The sequence below is a fragment of the Camelina sativa genome, chromosome 2 (assembly GCF_030686135.1).
Source record: "Camelina sativa cultivar CO46 ecotype springtype chromosome 2, ASM3068613v1".
Lineage (NCBI taxonomy): Eukaryota > Viridiplantae > Streptophyta > Magnoliopsida > Brassicales > Brassicaceae > Camelina > Camelina sativa.
Window position 1 is genome coordinate 24,794,306 of NC_141881.1, and position 20,264 is coordinate 24,814,569.

The 20,264-nt window shown below is 35.2% G+C and overlaps 8 protein-coding genes across 13 annotated transcripts; 5 read left to right on the forward strand and 3 right to left on the reverse strand.

Moving 5' to 3' along the window:
- Positions 1-59: 59 nt before the first annotated feature.
- LOC104732089 (pectinesterase QRT1-like) lies at positions 60-2,404 on the forward strand. 2 transcript variants are annotated; one of them, XM_087488852.1, is made up of 6 exons: positions 60-193; positions 384-765; positions 1,155-1,350; positions 1,443-1,646; positions 1,738-1,973; positions 2,074-2,404. In XM_087488852.1, exons 2-6 carry the CDS (start codon positions 404-406, stop codon positions 2,219-2,221), a joined length of 1,146 nt encoding a protein of 381 aa, XP_087344978.1. In that variant the 5' UTR covers positions 60-193; positions 384-403; the 3' UTR covers positions 2,222-2,404. The 2 variants fall into 2 exon arrangements, with proteins under 2 accessions (XP_087344978.1, XP_010449917.1); XM_010451615.3 differs by lacking the exon at positions 60-193 and having other exon boundaries at positions 254-765.
- LOC104732103 (uncharacterized) lies at positions 2,388-6,297 on the reverse strand. 2 transcript variants are annotated; one of them, XM_087488845.1, is made up of 7 exons: positions 5,076-6,193; positions 4,840-4,931; positions 4,633-4,755; positions 3,703-4,482; positions 3,367-3,586; positions 2,735-3,259; positions 2,388-2,667 (listed from the first exon to the last, which is right to left on the reverse strand). In XM_087488845.1, exons 1-6 carry the CDS (start codon positions 5,368-5,370, stop codon positions 2,775-2,777), a joined length of 1,995 nt encoding a protein of 664 aa, XP_087344971.1. In that variant the 5' UTR covers positions 5,371-6,193; the 3' UTR covers positions 2,388-2,667; positions 2,735-2,774. The 2 variants fall into 2 exon arrangements, with proteins under 2 accessions (XP_087344971.1, XP_010449937.2); XM_010451635.3 differs by having other exon boundaries at positions 2,388-3,259; positions 5,076-6,297.
- LOC104732111 (uncharacterized) lies at positions 6,244-8,513 on the forward strand. Its single transcript, XM_010451644.3, has 6 exons — positions 6,244-6,619; positions 7,066-7,414; positions 7,500-7,584; positions 7,697-7,783; positions 7,919-8,164; positions 8,268-8,513. Exons 1-6 carry the CDS (start codon positions 6,474-6,476, stop codon positions 8,342-8,344), a joined length of 990 nt encoding a protein of 329 aa, XP_010449946.2. The 5' UTR covers positions 6,244-6,473; the 3' UTR covers positions 8,345-8,513.
- A 1,443-nt stretch (positions 8,514-9,956) lies between these two features.
- Positions 9,957-10,554, forward strand: LOC104732122 (uncharacterized). The gene has a single exon (XM_010451652.3). The coding sequence runs from the start codon at positions 10,099-10,101 to the stop codon at positions 10,405-10,407; it is 309 nt and encodes a 102-aa protein (XP_010449954.1). The 5' UTR covers positions 9,957-10,098; the 3' UTR covers positions 10,408-10,554.
- LOC104732132 (two-pore potassium channel 1) lies at positions 10,554-13,015 on the forward strand. 3 transcript variants are annotated; one of them, XM_010451660.3, is made up of 3 exons: positions 10,554-11,191; positions 11,610-12,537; positions 12,616-13,015. In XM_010451660.3, the coding sequence occupies exons 2-3, from the start codon at positions 11,612-11,614 to the stop codon at positions 12,779-12,781; spliced, it is 1,092 nt and encodes a 363-aa protein (XP_010449962.1). In that variant the 5' UTR covers positions 10,554-11,191; positions 11,610-11,611; the 3' UTR covers positions 12,782-13,015. The 3 variants fall into 3 exon arrangements, with proteins under 3 accessions (XP_010449962.1, XP_010449970.2, XP_010449977.1); XM_010451668.2 differs by having other exon boundaries at positions 11,134-11,284; XM_010451675.2 differs by having other exon boundaries at positions 11,159-11,397.
- A 3,012-nt stretch (positions 13,016-16,027) lies between these two features.
- On the forward strand, positions 16,028-16,799 carry LOC109129044 (uncharacterized). Its single transcript, XM_019236594.2, has 2 exons — positions 16,028-16,294; positions 16,612-16,799. The coding sequence occupies exons 1-2, from the start codon at positions 16,098-16,100 to the stop codon at positions 16,673-16,675; spliced, it is 261 nt and encodes an 86-aa protein (XP_019092139.1). The 5' UTR covers positions 16,028-16,097; the 3' UTR covers positions 16,676-16,799.
- A 200-nt stretch (positions 16,800-16,999) lies between these two features.
- On the reverse strand, positions 17,000-18,040 carry LOC104732159 (uncharacterized). The gene is made up of 3 exons (XM_010451696.2): positions 17,769-18,040; positions 17,518-17,618; positions 17,000-17,435 (listed from the first exon to the last, which is right to left on the reverse strand). Exons 1-3 carry the CDS (start codon positions 17,827-17,829, stop codon positions 17,124-17,126), a joined length of 474 nt encoding a protein of 157 aa, XP_010449998.1. The 5' UTR covers positions 17,830-18,040; the 3' UTR covers positions 17,000-17,123.
- Positions 18,041-18,107: 67 nt separating this feature from the next.
- Positions 18,108-19,874, reverse strand: LOC104732168 (two-pore potassium channel 1-like). 2 transcript variants are annotated; one of them, XM_010451715.3, is made up of 3 exons: positions 19,640-19,874; positions 18,481-19,328; positions 18,108-18,404 (listed from the first exon to the last, which is right to left on the reverse strand). In XM_010451715.3, the coding sequence occupies exons 2-3, from the start codon at positions 19,245-19,247 to the stop codon at positions 18,251-18,253; spliced, it is 921 nt and encodes a 306-aa protein (XP_010450017.1). In that variant the 5' UTR covers positions 19,248-19,328; positions 19,640-19,874; the 3' UTR covers positions 18,108-18,250. The 2 variants fall into 2 exon arrangements, with proteins under 2 accessions (XP_010450017.1, XP_010450009.1); XM_010451707.3 differs by having other exon boundaries at positions 18,481-19,393; positions 19,640-19,860.
- Between the last annotated feature and the right edge of the window lie 390 nt (positions 19,875-20,264).

Here is a 20,264-nt window from a genome sequence, read left to right on the forward strand (position 1 = left end):
AATTAATTAATCTTAAGGATATGTATATAATGAAGATGATGGCAGAGTTTATGGGAGTTAGAGTTGTGAAAAATTACATAGAGAGAGGGAGGAGACTGGAGAGGCTCCTAGTATTTATTAAACTCATCTTTCTCACACGACCTTTCACCTCCAAAGACTCCCCAACGAAAACCATAATAAAGAAATACAAAACGTAAACTTTGCCAAAGTTTTATTTATTTATTTTTTTCTTCTTCTTTTTAACTCTCACCACTCCCACGTAACAAGGGAGAAGGAAGAAACCTTAAAACGTTTTATATCCCACAACACGAAAAAACTCCCCCACACTTCTTCACTTTTCTTCTTCTTCTTCTGAATTCTAACTTTTTCGTTTTTGGTATCAGCCTGAACACATTCATTCACCATGAAACTCGAAGCTTTTATTCCCGCCGTTGTATTGCTCTGTTTTGGGGTAATGCTCGGTTTAAAGAGTTCGTGTGCGTTACAGATGGGTAAAGAGTCGAGGAATTACATAAGTTGGGCAGATTTTAGAGTTGTCGAAAATGGGAGACTAGAGAGGAGGATTTTTAGCGTTAAGGAGGATAAGAGTAACTCGGTGAACACAAACGCTAACGCAAACGCAAAGAACGCGACGAGCGTGGAGAGAACTATTGTGGTTGATAAGAACGGTAGAGGTGACTCTGTTACAGTTCAAGGAGCTGTTGATATGGTTCCTAAATCCAATTCTCAGAGAGTTAAGATCTTCATTCTTCCTGGGATTTACAGGTAACTTATAAATCAAGCTTCTGATCTCAGACACAAACCCTGATTTCTTTTATTTTTCTTTATTTTTTTTTTTATGTTTTTTAATCTTTAGAAACGTCTTTGAGAGTATGGTTTTTTTTTTTTGTAAGTTGTTTAAAAAAAAAATTAAGATAGCAGTTGAAGCTAATTCTTAGGTTAGTGGGATATAATCATCTAAGCATAAGCTACGGTACGTGGGTAGTTTTTCTATTACAGATGATTTTTGTTAGATCGTGGGTCTCAAGAATCTTTGTCCGTAAAAACCATAAAATAAGAATCTTTGTCTGTTTAAGACTCTCTTGTCTTTTTATTACATACTCTGTTTCTTTTAAGCTTTGGTATGTGCTTAATTATATACTTTGTTGTTGCAGGGAGAAGGTGAGAGTGCCGAGATCAAAACCGTACATTTCGTTCATAGGTAATGAGAGTTGTGTGGAAGAGACGGTGATTAGTTGGAACGATAAAGCTTCAGACCTCGATAGCAATGGTAACGAACTCGGCACTTGGAGAACCGCGTCTGTTTTCATTGAGTCTAATTTCTTCTGCGCTACTGCCATCACTTTTGAGGTCCCTTTATAAACCCTCTCTTCATATTTTCTATACGCGTTGTTGTTTTCTATGTATTTAAAAATTGTTTGTGATTTTTTGGATTGAGGCAGAACACGGTGGTGGCAGAGGCGGGAGAAAGTGGGATGCAAGCGGTGGCTTTGCAAGTATCAGGGGACAAAGCAGTGTTCTATAAAGTTAGGGTTTTGGGATCACAAGACACTCTTTTTGATGATAATGGATCTCACTTCTTTTACCAATCCTATATCCAAGGAAATGTTGATTTCATCTTTGGCAACGGGAAGTCACTTTATCAGGTAAAACCGTAAAAGCCATTTACTTCCTTCTTAAATCCCTCGTATCGAAATCCATTTGTGAAACACTCATCTGGTGTTTGGTAAACAACAGGACTGTCATATCCACTCAACCGCAAAGACGGTTGGCGCGATCGCGGCTCATCACAGAGACTCACCGACTGAAGATACCGGGTTCTCGTTTGTGAACTGTGACATCAATGGTACTGGCAAGGTTTATCTCGGAAGAGCTTGGGGTAACTACTCGAGAACTGTTTATTCCAACTGTTTCATAGCTGATATTATCACTCGTGTGGGCTGGAGTGACTGGCAAGACCCTAAGAGGCAAAGGTAAAGATCTCGAAATTGAAAAGTCATCTCTAATGTCTACAAGCATTTCTGTCTGCAAACAACATAACGATTAGTCGTTTTTTTTTTTTTTTTTGTGCAGGACGGCGATGTTTGGGGAGTACAATTGCAGGGGAAGAGGGGCAGCGAGAGGAGGCCGAGCACCGTGGACGAAGACTCTTACCAGAGCTGAAGTGAAGCCTTTTCTGAGCAGAGAGTTCATATATGGAAATCAATGGCTGAGACTCTAAATCCGTTTGTTTAACCGGACATAAAAAAGGTCACAGTGGTCCAGCTAGCTAACAGGAGATGATGACCTAACTACACTCTATTTTACATTTGTAATTAGTTTGAATCTGAGCAGAGTGATTTAGAATCTGCATGTTTTAACAAATAAAAAATCAAATGAAACCCAGGTTTTGGTTTTAGATAAACGAAATTTCTTACACGCTGATACAAAGTAGTTTACAAGAAGTTTTGTGAAAATATGCAAAACACAAATAGATTGCCTTTTTTCCTAATAAACATTGCATAAATAAAACCTACAATAACCAGGTACCAAATAATCCTATGCTTAGATGATCGGTTAAAACAAATGCAACCACCAAAATCATGCCTCTTCAATTTTCTATACAACCTTTACCTACTCCTCTCTCCTCAGCACCAACCAAGTCAAACCCAGAATCACTTTTTTTTTCTGCAAACCATGTCAATTTATATATACATAAAAGAAACATCAAAGTTTCCAGAGATGTGGCACGTACCAGAATTACCATCATTATATATGACTTCAAGAAAGCATCTTTACGTTGTCACCAGCGTGGTAGTAGTTTTTGATAGGGTGAAGACTGATTCTGATTTGCGGGGCTTCTCATCATTAAGGGTAACATCATCTTCTTTGTGGTCCTGCACGGTATTTTCATGGTTGACATAGGTTTTACTTTGGTTACTTCCAACCTCTTTGTTCTCTTCTTTTGAAAGTCTGCTTCCATCATCCTCCTTAACAACCCCATCATCTTTATGCTCTTTGTTCTGTTCTCCTAAAAGGGAATTGTCCGCTTTTTGGCCTTCAGGTATTGCCTCCTCAACAATATCTGGCATAGCAATGGGCTTAGCCTTGGCATCTTTTGCAGGAGTGGAAGACATGGAGAGCTTAATTTCCAGGCTAATATCAGATGATATTATGGCGAGTATTTCGGGTTTAGGATCGATACCAACCCAGCTGTCTCCCACCCAGTCTCTGGAAATTCGAATATCCTTCCTGAGCACCGTTAGGCATAAGTTCTCCCCTAACATGAAAAAAATACACATGTCAACACTAAGGGAAAGATGGAGAAAGTAAAGGCAACTAGAGACTAGAACAGAAGATGAAAATAGGAACACACTAAAATCATACCAGGGATATATATTTGCAAGTCCTCAGCTTCAGGTTTTTCATTGGCGATTACAACACCTTCCCACCAACCATCATTCCACCATGCATCAACAGCTTCACCAATTGTAGGATCAAAGTCAACTATTTTAGCATCAGGAGGAGCAGGCCGTATTGTTGGCCGCTTAGACGACCTCATGCCAAGCTTATCAGGCATAGCAGATTTAAAAGCCGGCACCCATTCCTACTCAAAACAAATGAGAAAGAAAAATAATAATTAGGTGACAAACAGAAGATTGTAATAGATTCCATCCAGAAACAAAATTTAAATAGCCAATGGCTGAGGATGCAACTAAATACCTCAAGGTTTCCATATCCATCCTCATCCTCTATATCATCATACTGGAGTTTTACCTGTTTCCTTGATACTTCCAGGACAGTACATCTAAACCAGCAGCCTCTAATACCGCTATCTTGACACAGAAACTCTATTTTTGCATCTGCCTTAATCACTCCATTGTAACAAGGATGTTTCTGAACGTCGGTTGGGAAAGTAAATAGTTTGCCTGAGGCATTAAGTTTGAGTCTCTTGCATGAAGATTCATAAGTTGTTAACAGATGGGCAGACATCATTCCTTCACGTTTTTTCTTGTTTCTCTCAGCACCAACCATCACATTCTCACCCTCACTCCCTTCTTCATCATCCTCTATATTCATCGCACAGTCTACAGGACCAGGCTCCATAGAACTTAAGCAAGACATAATCGGTTGGTCCAAATATCCGCGCAGTTTACTCAAGTCAAATGGTTTAACTTTGCTGTTCCTGAGTTGCCGATAGCACATGTGTACCCTTGCCAATAAAGAATTAGGAAAGGAAGACACACACTCCTCATAATGCTCACGGGTCAAGACAGTGGCAGGACCATCAACACATTCTGCACTGATTACCTGTGAATGAGGGGTGATGAAAACCTCTTTTGGGTTTGGGTTTTTGAGAGCAACTGCACCCTTCACTTCTTTTGTGTAGTGAAACCACCTCACTTTGACCTTTTTTAGGCCACGCTTGTCCTCATACATATCTTCCAGATATGCAACATACCGATCCTCCCCTTTGCTCATGACAAAGACAAAAGATTGAACCTGAAAATCCAAAAGAAGAAAATACGAGTTCAAGTTAGTATTCCCAGATCAAGGTCTAAACAGATTCAACATATATCGAATTATGCATGCACTACACCTCCAAGGAAAGGACATAATCAAAAGTTCACCAATGCCAAGATTTCAACTTACCCCTATTGTTGTCCCATTCCTGCAAAATGATGGGTAATGTTTGAGCTGTTTAGCACACATCCAAGAAGCTCCAGACCACATAATCTCCCAACTGTGAACACTCAAGTTTATGGGAAGCCGGACCTGTGAAAGAGAATTTTCCATCAATATTACAGGAGAGTAAGATGCAGTGACAATTGTATGGAGCAATAAGAAGCTTAACGTCACCTCTTCAGTTGCTTGAGCTCGCTGAGCAGTAAATCCATTGCTTGGAATTTCGAGAGATCCATTAGATTCTCCTGACTCACGTATTGGTGACTCTGTAAATTAACAATAAACAAGTGCGTCAAAAATAATCGGTTATAAAAAGCTACAAGAGACCCACATAAAGGAAGCATTCATTAATTCTCCACTGAACAGACAAAAATGGTCACATATGGTACATGATAAAGATAAATGCGTACTCGACCAGTTTCCTTGTATACTTTGCTTAGAAAGCATTGAAGTGAGCCAATCTACAACCTCTCTTCTCGACCTCCATTTAAAGCCAGCATGAATTGAATTCTCGGAACCATAAATACGCACAAAATCCTCAGAGACAACATAGAACATGTGTCTAACACTTCTCTCAGTACCAATCACAGCTAAGATAGATTCACCAGCAGAATCCTTCAAAAAGTAATGAACAACACGGTTCCCTCTCTCTTGTGAGACAAAATGCTCTTTCCATTCGACAAAATAATGATCATTCTCGCACATTTTTCAATATGACAATGATCCCGCAAGCATCAAACCCTTCTTCACATCAGATAAAAGAACTAACTACTGAAAGATAACATCCATCGATCGATACCAGTTCTTCAAAGTTATAGTCTTTAATCTCACAAATCAATCTCTATATACCAAAGACCGTGGAAACCCCTAAAAACCTAAACTTTAACCAAAACAATACCCCACTAAAATCCCTTGTGCCGTGGAAACCCTAAAGCAAATAACTCTAATGCATAACTCCGATTAACATCCTTTTCAGCTAAAATCCTCGAAGTCAAATGATCCGAACGAAAAAGAAGTTGGGATTAGAGAAAGCGGAGAAGAACCCAGTGAGGGGAGAGTTGGGAAGATCTGTGGAAAGATCAGAGACGACGCCGTGGAAACACTGATCTAAGCTCGAAAGCGCCGCCAAAGACCAAGATACAACTTTGACTGCGGTAATCAACTTAAGCATGACGAAGACGAAATGGGCATCTCACCGATTCCTCTATGGTTTTGTACAGAACAAAAAAAATAAAAGGTGAACTTTAAGAAAGCTTAGAACAGCGGCGAAAACACAAAATCAACGATCGATTTGGAAGATTTGAAGAAGGGAAAGATGAAAACAGGAGATGAAGAGGAAGAAAACGAGTTCTGATTAAGGTAAACTTGAAGAAAATAAGGTATTCCCATGGATGATCTCTCTTCTCTCTCTCTCTTAGAGTTGCAGGGGTTTGGCAAAAAAGGCAGCTGCTTTGGTGAAGGAAGAGAGAGAAGAGAAGAGAAGAGAAGAGAAAAAAATGTGCATTAACTACGAAATAACGAAAATATCAGAACCTTATTGGGCCTTTAATGGGCCTTTAATGGGCGTAAAAATATAAAGGACAAAAAGCTAACGAGAAGTCAAACAGATCTCTCTCTGTCTTGTCTTAGCTCGTCTCTCTCTCTCTGCCTACCCGAGAAACAGAGAAGTAAGAAACTCTGAGAATCAATACTTTTCTCGAGGAAAAAAAATTAGTTCTTTTTTAAATTGAAAGAAGGTTACAAGTTGAATTAGTAGAAGCGAAGATTAATTACAAACTGAGAATTCGATCGAGTTTGGCTTGGTAGTAATGGCGGGAATAGCTATAGTTTTAGATCTACTGAAGAAATCTAAATCCAATCAACACAGTTTCCACTCATCTTCGATTTGTTCAGCCTCCGCCGCCGCAGTTTCTGCTGCCGCCACTGCTCCTTTCGCTTCTAGGTTTCTCTTCGGGTATGTTTCTGTATTCTCTCTGATTTGGATCTGTTTCGGCTTTCTCTGTTTTTCCACTGGATCGTGTCGTCAATATTGGTTATTGGATTGATTAGTTTTAGTGATTTTTGTTCTTGATTAGGGTTTGAAAAGCTAATTGATATTCTTCTATCCACTCTCGAATGAATAAGGAAAGGTTGTGTTTTTTAATTGAGAAAAGTATCACATCAATCCAAGGCTATATCAATTACTAGTAAAGATGGTATTTTGCAATCTAGTTTGACGTATAGGGTTCTTGTGGTGAGATTTGAATATAATTGATTAGTCCTAGATATGGTTTTTGATGTCAAGGAGTGTGTAGGGCTTTACGAGCTCTGTTTGTAATTTATAGTCTCGGTGATTAGCATCATTGGTTGTATTGTTGCGGCATTGATTGTGTCAATGACATAAATTGTTAATGTTTACAGTTCTTTTGAGCCTCGAGTTGCATATTGTGATGCGGCTGCTGGAATAGATGATGACTACCTTGGTGCTATACGTAAAATATCTGCTGATGTTTTGCAGCGTGAACCGCGTGCATATTTTTCTACTTCCAAGGAATACAATATCCAGCCAAAACCAGTTTTCTCGGCCTTTGAGTTCAGGGCACTTGCAATGACGACAGTGAGATCGCTCCTGATGTTTTATTTGCCTCTTTTGGAGCCTAAAACGGCTTCAGAGGATGATGATGAATTCCTAAACAATGCTGAAGAAGAAAGCCGCCGCCCGGACTTGATTGTTCCTCTTAAAAAGTCAGCAAAGCAAATTGCCCGTGAGGTTAGTTTTTCCAGATCTTTCTTTTGATCTGTAGTTGCTTCATTATGTCATGGTTCAAATCGCTAACTTTGGTGTTATGATACAGACCACAGTTGTGACCACTAGAAGACTCCTTGAAAGGCTGGCTATGAGTTATGTCTCACAGCGTATGGCATGGAAACTTCTAAAGGGTAACATCATTATTCATTACTTTGCTTCCATTGCGTTATAATAAAACTTTGTAGACAGATTTAGGTCGGTGAACTAATCGAGTGGATAAATAAAATATATATATACATGCAGATGTCCCTCAGTCGACTTTACGCAAGGCTCAGAGAGGATTGCCCACACATGTATACATCTTTAAAGTCAGCCAAACAACTCTTAGAGGTATAGTAACAAATATCTGGTCTTCTACTCTTCGAGGCCTTCCCATCAAGTACCCTGTCTATTTCATATCAGACATTGTTTAGTTCTCCTGAAGCTTATATTATGCATGTTATGTCTTTGGCTGTGTTTATGCAGGACACTTCCTTGGAGTTGCAGCATCATGGGCAGTTCAAGTAGGCATTGAAATCTACAGATGTGTGTTCCCGAATGTTAAACCCGTGGGAGAAGAAGAGAAACAAGTCGTGGTAACAGAGCAAGCCAAGGATCTCGGAAACAAAGTTGTGGGTATCACAGTAAGATGTGGGGCGTCCTTACTGTTTGCTGCCATAGGAGCCGGTATATGCTCATGCCTTATCCGTCCCTCCACGGGACAATGGATCGGTAAGCTCACCCTCACGGGTTGTTTGGAACCGCACATATAATTTGATAGAACTTTCACTTTTGTGGAACATTATTGATGTGGATGGTTTTCTTTTAAATGCAGGGTGCGCGCTGGGGGACTTGGCTGGTCCGATTGTTGTTTCGGTTTGCCTGCAGAAGACTCTTCAAGCTAATAATTAAGTCCTTGTGTGGAAATTGATGATCCAAATGAAATCATAGAGCTTGTTTTTTTTTCCGAACTTTTCTTACACTGAAACCTTTAAAAACATTGATTAATGCACCCCAAGTGATTCTCAGAATATACCTACTTTTTGACAACAGCACAATAAAGTCAGGTTATTTATTTTCACTGGATTTAGTTTTAGTATCTGAAATTATTCTCACTTTTTTTGTACTTTTGTAAGTATTGATTCTTGTGAACAATGTTATTCTCTTATGCAAAGGTGAAAAATACAGCTTGGAAGAAAATTTAATATTTGAAGCACCTCTATGTCCAATGAGTTGGTTGAGAATGAGATCTTGTTTGGTTTAGAGTTCGATTCAACTACAGAATCCATACCGGACTTAAATTTGAATTCTTTTGGACTGCACTTAGCCTTATTATTGGGTTTGGGGATCAGTGTTGGATTTGAGTTGAGGAAATCGGACAGAGTAGGCCTCAAGTCTCACAGCTAGACAAAACTCAAAAATACAGCTTATATTTCACACAAAGCACGCAAAAATTCTAAATCTACACCTAAAATTTATTACTAAAAACGATGAGCATTGCTGGAAAAAGAGAGATATTTGTCAATTGTAATGAAACTGTAAAGAGAGGGCGACACATCATCAATACCACCCACACAAACACGAAACTCATATGAATGGCTCCAAATAATTCGATTGTCTTAGTTAGAAAACGGGGGCCTCCCTCTTTAATAGAAATATTAAATGCTTACACCTACTTCCTCCTTGCACACCAAGACACAAAAATCTACTCCAACCACTTTGTTCTTTAGCCGCACAATGAAAAAATTCAGTGCATGAATCATCATTGGCTGATGCATTGTCTGGTGCATGATGCTCACACCCGTCTCATTCACATTGTGACGGATTATTTTAGATTTATTATGATCTCAAGGTCGGACAAATTGATTGATAAACTGACACATTTTCAAGTCGATGAATCATTATTGTCTAGATTAGGACAGACTTTCTCGTCCGATTTATTTCTAATCACTTGTGCTACATATTAGTTAGCTCCTAATACAGTATATCTGTTCGGTTGATCAATCTTAGAGAGACGAAAAATCATCATAGGCCATATGAGACCTCCAGAACCTTCTTATATTAATTTGTAATAGCATTTGTACATGTAAAACTACCGCAACTAGTTTTTCAGCTAATAAATCATCTGATCTTTGTTATTTTTTAGTGTTACCAACAAAATATAAGTCGTTACGAAAAAAAAAAAAAAATATATATATATATATATATATATATAAATATAAGTCGTTACGAACTTACGATCGTACTTTGTTGATTAAAAGGAAAAAAAAGTTTGGTTTAGAACAAGAAGTACTTTATTTACTTCGCAGTCCATGATTCTAACACAGCTTATATGTTGGTAAAATTACTTACTATAGTTTTGATGATAAAAATAAATAAATACAACTTTAATGACGATCAGATGACCAAATATATATTTTATTTTATTTTTCGGACAAAAACATTTATGTCTTATGCGTCGCCCTATATATATGCACTAGTGTTTGGTTGCCTTTACACTACTCCACGCTTGCCTTTGAGTTTGAGCTTGTGTTAAGCTTCTTTTTTTGGTTTTTTGCCTTAAGCTTGTTTGCTTCTTCTTCTTCTCCTTCCTCTACTATTAATCTTTATTTCAAAACTTATTTTTCTTCCTAATATTGTAAATCTTGATATATCAACCAAGATCAATGGACATGAAATTGCTCTTTACTTCGGCTTTCACTCAAATGTTCGGCTACTCAAACCATATGGATCAAACGAGCAACAACTGCCAAAGCACCCGCAGCAAAATCATAAAGATGATGAAGAAAGAAGAATTCCCAAGTGGATTCCAAGTTCCTCTTCACTACCCTAAATACTCCAAGTCAGACTATGAAGCCATGGATGATCTCACCCTAGACTTGCTCCTCAAACAATACGGATTCTCCTTCGAAGGATCTCTTGAAGACAAGAGGATGTTTGCAATTGAATCATTTCTCTGGCCTGATCAGCTTTAAGGTTTATGTTGGTGTTGGATGATCTCATGTCTCTCTCTACCGACCTCTTATCAATATGAGTCTACAAGATAATTAGAATGTTTTATAATTATGTCAAATTATAATTATGTATATCGATCATCACCTAGTAATCCAGTTTGTGTGTTATATTTAGCTGTGTTTGAGGAAGTTTTGAAGTATGCAATTTACACATATATATATATATATATGTATCATCATGAGTGCATTAGCAAAATCTTTGATGTATAATGTATTATCATTAACATTAAAAAGTGTGATCAATCGACTTATATTCATCTAATAGTTACATCTGTTCTTCTTTAAAAAGCGATGAAATAGAACTAATTAAACTCGGATTGAAACTTTCATAGTTTCATGGGTTGCCAGCTAGTACTCACATGAACACAATACTATTGGTCAAATGTAAATGCAGGGGACTAACAATTTTTTAAAGTCTCGATCGAGAATTAAAAACTTAGATTATAAAAACATGAACCACATTTATGTATTTGGGGTCGGCGTACAGGTACAGCTTTATTGAAACGGAGATTAATAATCAAATATTCAAATGGGTATCTTATAAAAAATGAATAAATTTATAATTATTTTTTCTAATCATCTGAGTAATGGAATGACATTAAATAAAAATTTAGATTAGTTTGCATATGATTAAGCATGACAAGGATAATTAAAATTAAATTAGAGAAGTAAGCACACAAGAGAATTGGCCAACTGTGAGATCAGACCACACCGCTTATTCCGATTTCGATCTTACAATTTCTGGGTATGTCTTCATCTTCCTTCAGTTTCGGATTCTGTCTCTGTCTGATTACTCTTTACACCCCCACACACAGCTTGTCCCTGTTCATTGTTAAAGGTCTAATCTTTAGAATCTGTTTCTTGCCTCTGGGAAGAATCTGTTGCGAAATTAGTCCATTTGTTGATTTCTCAGAACTTGATCTTTTACACAAACGATGTCAGTTTTGGTTTGTAAGTTTTTGTGTCATCTATTTTGGAATGCTGTTTTCGTTTCACCTTATTCTAAGATTTGCTCTGTTTCATGGATATGCTTTATAAAGTTTCGAAATTTTCATCTTAAATTTGACAATCGATGTAGCTCCTACAGTTTCTAGTTCTGTGAATTGACAAGACATTTTGATTGATCTGGCAGATCTTATATAGTTTACTTGGTTTGATTGTAGAAATGTCGTATGATTCAGCTCATACGCCCTTGTTACCAGCTGACAAGGTAGATACCATGGCTCAAGATTTCAACCAAAGCTCAAGAGTTTCTTCTTCAAGGAAAAGAAGATTGCGTCGCTCTAGAAGCGCTCCTCGTGGTGATTGTATGTACAGTGATGATGTTAAAATCGACGAACCACCTCCAAATCCAAGTAAAATCCCAATGTTCACTGATCTAAACCTTAACCTCAGGCGAGTGATCATGTTCTTGGCTTTATATTTAACCGTTGGTACTCTCTGTTTCTACCTCGTGAGAGACCAGATCGCCGGTCATAAGACCAATGGTGTGTTGGATGCTGTCTATTTCTGTATAGTCACGATGACAACCGTTGGATATGGTGACCTTGTCCCTAATAGTTCTGCCTCAAGGCTACTTGCTTGTGCCTTTGTCTTCTCTGGAATGGTCCTCGTTGGTCACCTTTTGAGTAAAGCAGCGGATTATCTAGTGGAGAAGCAAGAGACTTTGCTCGTTAGGGCTTTCCATTTGCGTCAAAGCTTCGGTCCAACAGAGATTCTCAAGGAGCTGCATACTAATAAGTTGAGATACAAATGCTATGCTACATGCCTTGTCCTTGTAGTCCTCATCCTTGTTGGTATAATTTTCCTTGTAATGGTTGAGAAAATGCCGGTTATCGACGCTTTCTACTGCGTCTGTTCCACTGTTACGACATTGGGTTATGGTGATAAGAGCTTTAGCTCGGGAACAGGACGCCTGTTCGCTGTGTTTTGGATCTTGACGAGCACCATTTGTTTGGCTCAGTTTTTCCTCTATGTGGCTGAGCTAAATACAGAAAACAAGCAGAGGGCGTTAGTGAAATGGGTTTTGACAAGAAGAATCACAAACAATGATCTCGAAGCAGCTGATCTTGATGAAGATGGAGTCGTTGGGTAAGACATCAAACATATTCTCTCTTCTGTCTCACTCTACTTCTTCTTCTTCTTATGTTTTTCTTTTGTGTGTTGCAGAGCTGCAGAGTTTATTCTATATAAACTGAAAGAAATGGGAAAGATTGATGAGAAAGATATCTCTGGGATAATGGAAGAGTTCGAGCAACTGGATTACGATGAATCCGGAACTTTAACAACTTCTGACATCGTTCTAGCTCAGACGACGTCTCAGATTCAAAGGTAAGCGTCGGTATCATGTCAGAATGAGAATCTTTGTTAAGCTATATATATGCACACAACAGGAAAAGCAAAGACAGTGAAGAGCTTTTTGGAAACTTTGATTTGTATTTTTCTGTGAGTTTGTAATGAATGTTATGCCAATACTCTCCCTTTATGATTGTTTCTTGATGCTGAGTGTAAAATTTTGAGTACATCTCTCTATACGACTATATATATACATATATGACTTTACTTACTATTGATCTGATATGAAAAGCTCCCCCCAAAACACCAAAGAATGGATGATTAAAAGGACAGGACGTAAAGATTTGGTTTTAAATTGCTCTGAAATTTCCAGTATGTGTATTCAACTTGACATTAGTGATTTAAAAATTCCCTATATATTAATAGAGAAGCATAATTGAGAAAAAACTGATGTATCGCCGCCAGAGAGCTCATGACACTTTTTAGCAAAATACCCTTACATTTTCTAATTAATTACAGCTCTATGCCATTGTATTTATTTTTAAAACAATTAACAGAATAATAATTAGATATGTTATCATTTCTCACACAAATTCGATTGTAAGGCAAAATTTCACTAAAATTTACTTACAAATATACTAGTCAAAATTATATTAATTTCTTAAAATTAATATAAATATTGATTTCTTAAAATCAATATAAGTAAAATATTCTAAAATGGCTATAAAAACATATCAATTAATAGAAAGTTAATAAAAATAAAGAACATATAACTTATTAACAAAATCATATAAAAACAAAATGATATTTTTATGTTAGTATTATTATCATAATAATTTAAATAACAAGGTTTCAATAGTTATTATAATTGATTATAAAAAGAAGTATATTACCCATGAATTATCTCCAACTCATTAAAAAAAACTTAATTCTCAATAAATGTAGATATATATATATATATATTCATAAATAAATATAAAAATGACAACAAATTAGGGGATATCATGATGTGTGATTATTTATATATATCTAAGTATGTAAACTAATTAATCTCAACATTTTGTGTGATTATTCATTAAAAATGGAAATATTGATAACCGAATAAGAATATACGTTCTAATTGTATATTCATCTATGTGCTATTAAAAAGGAATGAGACAGTAACCCTTATCATAATAAATAAACTTAGTAACCAAAAAAATCATAATATATTTAAAATAAGTGATTAGTAGAATATGCAAAATTGTTATAGTTACTTGATAAATCATAAATATAAATTTGATTTTTAAAACACACAAAAATATATATTGCCATAAATTTTAACATTTTATAAATATTTTCTTTACCATGTTCACATATTTCACGGGTAAAATGTATTCTTACACGAATACATTGATTTTGGAATTTCATTAATTTTTCATAATGTTTTTTTTTTGTAATAATCCATCATTTATAGAAAATATTAACAAACCGACTAACTCAAATGATTTAAATAGCCTAATCAAAAATATTAAATCAATAAATTAGATTATCTTCAGAAAAATTAGTTTAGAAACCGATTGTTACTAACATATAATAAAATTAAATAATTAAACTACAGAGTAATTTAGTATATGTTGTTATGGTTATATAAGAAACATGCAAAATTGTTGTGATTACAAGATAAAGCATAAGAAGATATGAATTTGATTTTTAAACCACACAAGACATATTGCAATAAATAGTAACATTTTATCAATACTTTCTCTACCATAAAACCTCTTACACATTCAAAGATTTCACGGGTAAAACGTATTTTTTACACGAAAAACGTAGCTTTAAATAAATAAATAAAAAACTTTAGTTACATATTATGTTTGATACAAAACATATATTGGTTCTAGGATAATAATTTACTTATAATAATTTTCTTTAAATCGATTTATCCCGCACATGGTGTGGGTTGTTACCTAGTCTACTTAAAAATCGAAAAATACTTAGGTTCACTCCTAGGGTGAACCTTGTTGTTCACCTCCTCATTTTCAACCAATCAGAATCTCCTATATATTATTTTATTTAAAATTTAAATCAAAATTAAATTAAAAATGCAAAACAAATTAAGGAAATAAATTCTGTATACTTTTAATTTAAGGAAATTTAAATATTGGCTTGGTTTAGATTTTACAATTAGAATAAAATTATGTGTCGGTTTAGGTTTAAAAATAAGATGATTAGAGTTTAGATTTTACAATTAAAATGAAATTATATGTGGGTTTAGGTTTACAAATGAAGTGGTTAGGGTTTAGATTTTATAATTAAAACAAAACTATATGTCGGCTTGGGTTTACAAATGAAGTGGTTAAAGTTTAGATTTTACAATTGAAATAAAATTATATGTCGGTTTGTGTTTACAAATGAGATGGTTAGGGTTTAGATTTTTCAATTAGAACGAAATTATATGTGGATTTGGGTTTACAAATGAGATGGTTAGGGTTTAGATTTTACAATTAGAATGAAATTATATACCGGTTTGGATTTACAAAAGAGCGGTTTGAATTTTTAATTTTATAATAATGTATACATATTTTGTTTCCTTATTTTATAAAGATGTGAATAAATAAGTTATTAAATATATTATGACATGTCACATTCTCATTGCTTTAATTAAAGTGGACAAAGGGGTTCTCCTTAGGGGTGAACCCAAAAATTGTTATTTAAAATCCACTGTTATTCAAAAATATGGATTTGGATTTTAATAAGTTTTAGGGATACTGGAGGATTTGAGAGGATTTGTTTAGTTAAAAATACATATATCCAAATCTCATGGTTTTAGGTGGGATTTGAAAGAATTTTACTATAAATCATATCAACTTCCCTAAAATCTATCAAATTTCCAAATTTCCTAAATCTCATTAAGAGATTGAATATATTCAAAACACAATAGAAGATGTGGTTAAATATACCTTAGTTTATGTTTCCATATTTATTTTGTTGTAATTTTTTTAGTTGGAAACTTGGAATGGAATGTAAAATATTTAGGAAACAAAATCTGAAATAAATCTAGTTTTGGAAAATTTTTTAGAGATTAACTTTGTAAATAAGTACAAATAGAAAGATAGAATTCAAAATGTACTTAAAAAATGTATATATAGATTTGTTAAATCTTACCTAGAGAGATGAAATCTTTATTTGAAGTAGAAAATAAAAATCATTTAAGATGTATTCAAATCCAAATTTGTTAGAAAACCAATTCAAATTGACCAGCAAACTAACTTTCTATAGAAATGTACTAAACATTTTATAAATAGAACCTAAGGATTCATCAGAAGGCAAAAAAACAAAACAAAAGAAAAGATTGTTTTCAAAAGAAAAAGAAAATGGCAAAATTGATTGTGATAATGGTGATAATGTTGGTGATGATGGCTGCGATAGGAGGAGGAGAAGCAAGACATGAAAGGACTTGGATAGGTTGCTTTCGGTATTGTTCTCGCGATTGCAGCGATTATGATGGAAATTGCTTTGAACATTGTAAGAACAAATGTGGTGGTCCTACCCCTCCAAAAACCAATTCAAGGTACACTTTGTTTTCATTACTTCTTTTGTAATTTACTGATACATATGATCGAACTAGACCGTACCATACAATCCTCTTTGCAACGTGGTAACAAAGTTTGCATGTTTGGTTGGTATGATAGACTAACTTCAAAAGGCTTAAATCTTTTTTTGAACCTTTAGAACTAAACCGTTCCATGTTATGACACATATAGGTAACATGTGGATTCTTGATCCGAATTAACACTCATGTTTGTCACACTTATGTCTTGAAATTTCATACATAAATAGTAAAAGTTTTGCTTTGTTCTAAGTTTCAAGTATTTTGTACATGGTCAGGAATTTACATGGGAAGAATAATACGTACAATGAGGAAACTGAGGTTGGAGGAAAGAGAAATTGATCAAAGGAGATTCATGCAGTAGAGACCAATAGTCATATCACTATATTTTACTACACCACTAGTGTTCCTTTACAAAGAAGTGTTGTTGTTTCGTGGATGTTCAATAAAAAAAACCATTCTAAAATAGAGGCTTGCTTTTCATAAACAATATAATTTCCAATCAAAACCTATATATAAAAAATTATTTATGCGTTATTAAAATACATCTTTAACGATTACATTTCCTTCTTTAATATATGCGTTAATATAATTTTGACACTTTGACCAATATATTGGTATATTTTGGTATATATTGGTCAAAGTGTCAAAAAAAAGCAAATCTAATCATTAAAGATGTGTTTGAATAATTTGATTGATACAAAACATATTCAAAAGGGAGCGTTACAGATGTGGTCGGAACATATTCAAAAAAAAAAAAAAAAAAAAAAAACATATTCAAAAGGGAGCGTTACAGATGTCGTCGTTTCTCGAACTGAGATTCATGGCAATGTGGATCAAGCCAGTCTCTTGAAACACCACCACCTTTAGCCATGTGGTTAGTTCCTTTCTCAAGACCTCCACCACCTACAAGCTCTCTCAAGTTAGCCAGTTTGTTTTCTCGACCAGAGGAGACAGAGACACTCATCTTCTCGTCTGCTTCCTTGAGCTTCTGCTTAAACCGCTGCTTCCGGCTCGTAATGTTGTTACTACCATCATGATGAGGCTGCGAAGGAGGAGCTCCATGTGGTCCTAAGTAAATATTATTTTCTTCATCTTTAATCTGCAAAGAGAGATAATAAAAAGGAGTTACAAACAATTTGATGCTCTCCCTCCTCTGAGATAGAAATCATCAAAACACTGACCTTAGGAGTAGAAGAAGGTTTTGATGTTTGAGCTTCTGAATCATTACTATTAACATTCTCTTGTTCAATCTCCAAGCTTGGAATCACAAACCCATCATTGTCTGGTACCCAAATCAAAAAATGATCTCGTAATTTAAACAATGATCCGATCACATAAACACAAAGAACCCTAATTTCCACACACCCAACCAAAAAAAAACCCAAAATTTATCCGGGAAAATAGAAATTAAAAGAGAAAGAGAGTTACTTACCCCATTCATCATCATCGTCTTCTACCTTTGGAAGATTCGTGTGCGTTACAGAAGTATCCATTGAAGACCAACAACGTTCATGGATTCTCCGAATAGCCCACTAATTTTACACAAAGCTAATTTTGAATTTTATTCGATTTGAATTGTATTCACCTGATTGATTTACGGGGAAACCCTAAATGTTAAAGCTTGGGGAAAAATTGATGATGGTGGTGTTTGATGCGATTCGGACCGGATCGGATCCGGATTCGATTTTTAGCAATTGGCACGGCGGAGAAGGATATGCTTAGGGCTATATTTGTAATTTACATCTATGGACGCTATTCAGTCACGTGTCACTTACTCAAATCGTGGATTTTTTTTATTGTATATTTTTGTATCTCTCTAATTAAAAACACACAATACCAAAAAGGTCCAAAACAATATCTTCTCTTCACCGTCTTTGCAACATAATTTTGCTAACAACGCTTAACCTTTTGAATCTAAGACGTCGTCTGAGCTTGAACAATGTCAGACGTTGTTAGAGTACCCGAATCATCGTAATCGAGTGACTCGAACTCTTCCATTATCCCAGATATATCTTCCTCATCAATCTTTCCCATTTCCTTCAGTTTATATAGAATAAACTCTGCAGCTCTGCAATACACAAAAGACAAACATAAGAAGAAGAAGTAGAGTGAGACAGAAGAGAGAAATATGTTTGATGTCTTACCCAACGACTCCATCTTCATCAAGATCAGCTGCTTCAAGATCATTGTTTGTGATTCTTCGTTTTAAAACCGATTTAACTAACTCCCTCTGTTTGGTTTCTGTATTTAGCTCAGCCATGTAGAGTAAAAACTGAGCCAAACATATGGTACTCGTCAAGATCCAAAACACAGCAAAAAGGCGTCCAGTACCCGAGCTAAAGCTCTTATCTCCATAACCCAATGTCGTAACCGTGGAACATACGCAGTAGAAAGCTGCGATAACCGGCATTTTCTCAACCATTACAAGGAAAACCGTACCAGAAAGGATGAGGACTACAAGGAAAAGACATGAAGCATAGCATTTGTATCTCAACTTGTTAGCATGCTGCTCTTTAAGAATGTCTGTCTGAACGAGCAAGGCCTCTTGTTTCTCCACTAGATAATCCGCTGCTCGACTTAAAAGACGACTAACGAGAACCATTCCAGAGAAGACAAAGGCACAAGCAAGTAGCATTGAGGCAGAACTATTAGGGACAAGGTCACCGTATCCAACGGTTGTCATCGTTACAATACAGAAATAGACAGCATCTATCACAGCATTGGTCTTATCGCCTGAGATCTGGTCTCTCACGAGGTAGAAACAGATAGTACCAATGGTTAAGTATAAAGCCAAGAACATCATCACTCGCGGGAGGTTCGGGTTTAGATCACGAAAGTGACTTAAAATTGGGATTTTACTCCGATGTGTAGCTTCAGGTTCGTCGGTTTTAACATCGTCATCGCCGTACATACAATCGCCACGAGGAGCGCTTCTAGAGCGACGCAATCTTCTTTTTCTTGAAGAAGAAGTTTTTGAGTTTTGGTCGAAATCCTGAGCCATGGTTTCTAACTTGTCAGTCGGTAGAAACGGCGTATGAGCTGAATCGTTCGACATTTCTACAGTTAAACCAAGTAACTATAATTAAGATCTATAGATTAATCAAATCTCTTGTCAATTCACAGAACTAGAAACCGTATGAGCTACATCGATTGTCAAATTAGGATATAAATTTTTTAAAGTATCCATGAATCAGAGCAAATCTTAAAAATAAGATGATACAAAAAAACTTAATTACATACCAAAAGTGATATCGTAATCAGACAGACACAGAATCCGAAACTAAAGGAAGATGGAAGACATACCCAGAAATTTTAAGATCGAACTCGGAACAAGCTGTGTGGTCTGATCTCGCAGTTGTTCTTCATTTGATGATGTTCACACAATCACACAGTCCTTCTGCTTCTGTGCTTACTTCTCTAGTTTTTGTTTTTTTCCCTCTGCTTATGAATAATTGAATATCGTTATCGTTGTAAAAATGTTTTTTTCTCCATTATAGAAGAAATTTCTTATTTATTATTTCTTTACACTTACGACCACAAGTAGTATAAGTCAAATAACCGACATGCGGTCGTCATCCTTAATAATACTACTAGGAACTGTAAAGCACGGATCAATATTTATTCTAAAAATAATAATATAATAATAATAAGTTTATTGTTATATATATACATATTTAAATATTTTGTTTGATATGTATTTATTTTTGATATTATAATTATTCGGTAAATCTATATATATTTTTTGAATAATAATTATTTTAGAATATTATAATTTTTAATTTGTTTGATGTATAATATAGTTTTATATTGGTTGTTTGTATTATTTGCATCATTATTTAGTTAATTTTTTTTGAAGTAGTAATTATAATATTGTAATTGTGAGTAAATAAAAATTATGAATTTATCAGCCACATAAATTTAGTTTTAC

What these genes read in the sequence shown, in the direction of transcription:
- LOC104732089 (XM_087488852.1), top strand. Translation starts at nt 404, where the DNA reads ATGAAACTCGAAGCTTTTATTCCCGCCGTTGTATTGCTCTGTTTTGGG. An exon ending in ATTCTTCCTGGGATTTACAG is followed by an intron (nt 766 to 1,154) that starts GTAACTTATAAA and finishes TTGTTGTTGCAG; the next exon opens with GGAGAAGGTGAGAGTGCCGA. An exon ending in CTACTGCCATCACTTTTGAG is followed by an intron (nt 1,351 to 1,442) that starts GTCCCTTTATAA and finishes GGATTGAGGCAG; the next exon opens with AACACGGTGGTGGCAGAGGC.
- LOC104732103 (XM_010451635.3), bottom strand. Translation starts at nt 5,370, where the DNA reads ATGTGCGAGAATGATCATTATTTTGTCGAATGGAAAGAGCATTTTGTC. An exon ending in GGAATGGGACAACAATAGGG is followed by an intron (nt 4,483 to 4,632) that starts GTAAGTTGAAAT and finishes TTGGATTTTCAG; the next exon opens with GTTCAATCTTTTGTCTTTGT. An exon ending in ATGGATATGGAAACCTTGAG is followed by an intron (nt 3,587 to 3,702) that starts GTATTTAGTTGC and finishes TGTTTTGAGTAG; the next exon opens with GAATGGGTGCCGGCTTTTAA.
- LOC104732111 (XM_010451644.3), top strand. Translation starts at nt 6,474, where the DNA reads ATGGCGGGAATAGCTATAGTTTTAGATCTACTGAAGAAATCTAAATCC. An exon ending in GGCATGGAAACTTCTAAAGG is followed by an intron (nt 7,585 to 7,696) that starts GTAACATCATTA and finishes ATATACATGCAG; the next exon opens with ATGTCCCTCAGTCGACTTTA. An exon ending in CTCCACGGGACAATGGATCG is followed by an intron (nt 8,165 to 8,267) that starts GTAAGCTCACCC and finishes TTTTAAATGCAG; the next exon opens with GGTGCGCGCTGGGGGACTTG.
- LOC104732122 (XM_010451652.3), top strand. Translation starts at nt 10,099, where the DNA reads ATGGACATGAAATTGCTCTTTACTTCGGCTTTCACTCAAATGTTCGGC.
- LOC104732132 (XM_010451668.2), top strand. Translation starts at nt 11,194, where the DNA reads ATGTCTTCATCTTCCTTCAGTTTCGGATTCTGTCTCTGTCTGATTACT. An exon ending in GTCCCTGTTCATTGTTAAAG is followed by an intron (nt 11,285 to 11,609) that starts GTCTAATCTTTA and finishes GTTTGATTGTAG; the next exon opens with AAATGTCGTATGATTCAGCT. An exon ending in GATGAAGATGGAGTCGTTGG is followed by an intron (nt 12,538 to 12,615) that starts GTAAGACATCAA and finishes TGTGTGTTGCAG; the next exon opens with AGCTGCAGAGTTTATTCTAT.
- LOC109129044 (XM_019236594.2), top strand. Translation starts at nt 16,098, where the DNA reads ATGGCAAAATTGATTGTGATAATGGTGATAATGTTGGTGATGATGGCT. An exon ending in CCTCCAAAAACCAATTCAAG is followed by an intron (nt 16,295 to 16,611) that starts GTACACTTTGTT and finishes GTACATGGTCAG; the next exon opens with GAATTTACATGGGAAGAATA.
- LOC104732159 (XM_010451696.2), bottom strand. Translation starts at nt 17,829, where the DNA reads ATGGATACTTCTGTAACGCACACGAATCTTCCAAAGGTAGAAGACGAT. An exon ending in AGACGATGATGATGAATGGG is followed by an intron (nt 17,619 to 17,768) that starts GTAAGTAACTCT and finishes TTTGGGTACCAG; the next exon opens with ACAATGATGGGTTTGTGATT. An exon ending in AACCTTCTTCTACTCCTAAG is followed by an intron (nt 17,436 to 17,517) that starts GTCAGTGTTTTG and finishes CTCTCTTTGCAG; the next exon opens with ATTAAAGATGAAGAAAATAA.
- LOC104732168 (XM_010451707.3), bottom strand. Translation starts at nt 19,391, where the DNA reads ATGTCGAACGATTCAGCTCATACGCCGTTTCTACCGACTGACAAGTTA. An exon ending in GATGAAGATGGAGTCGTTGG is followed by an intron (nt 18,405 to 18,480) that starts GTAAGACATCAA and finishes TGTGTATTGCAG; the next exon opens with AGCTGCAGAGTTTATTCTAT.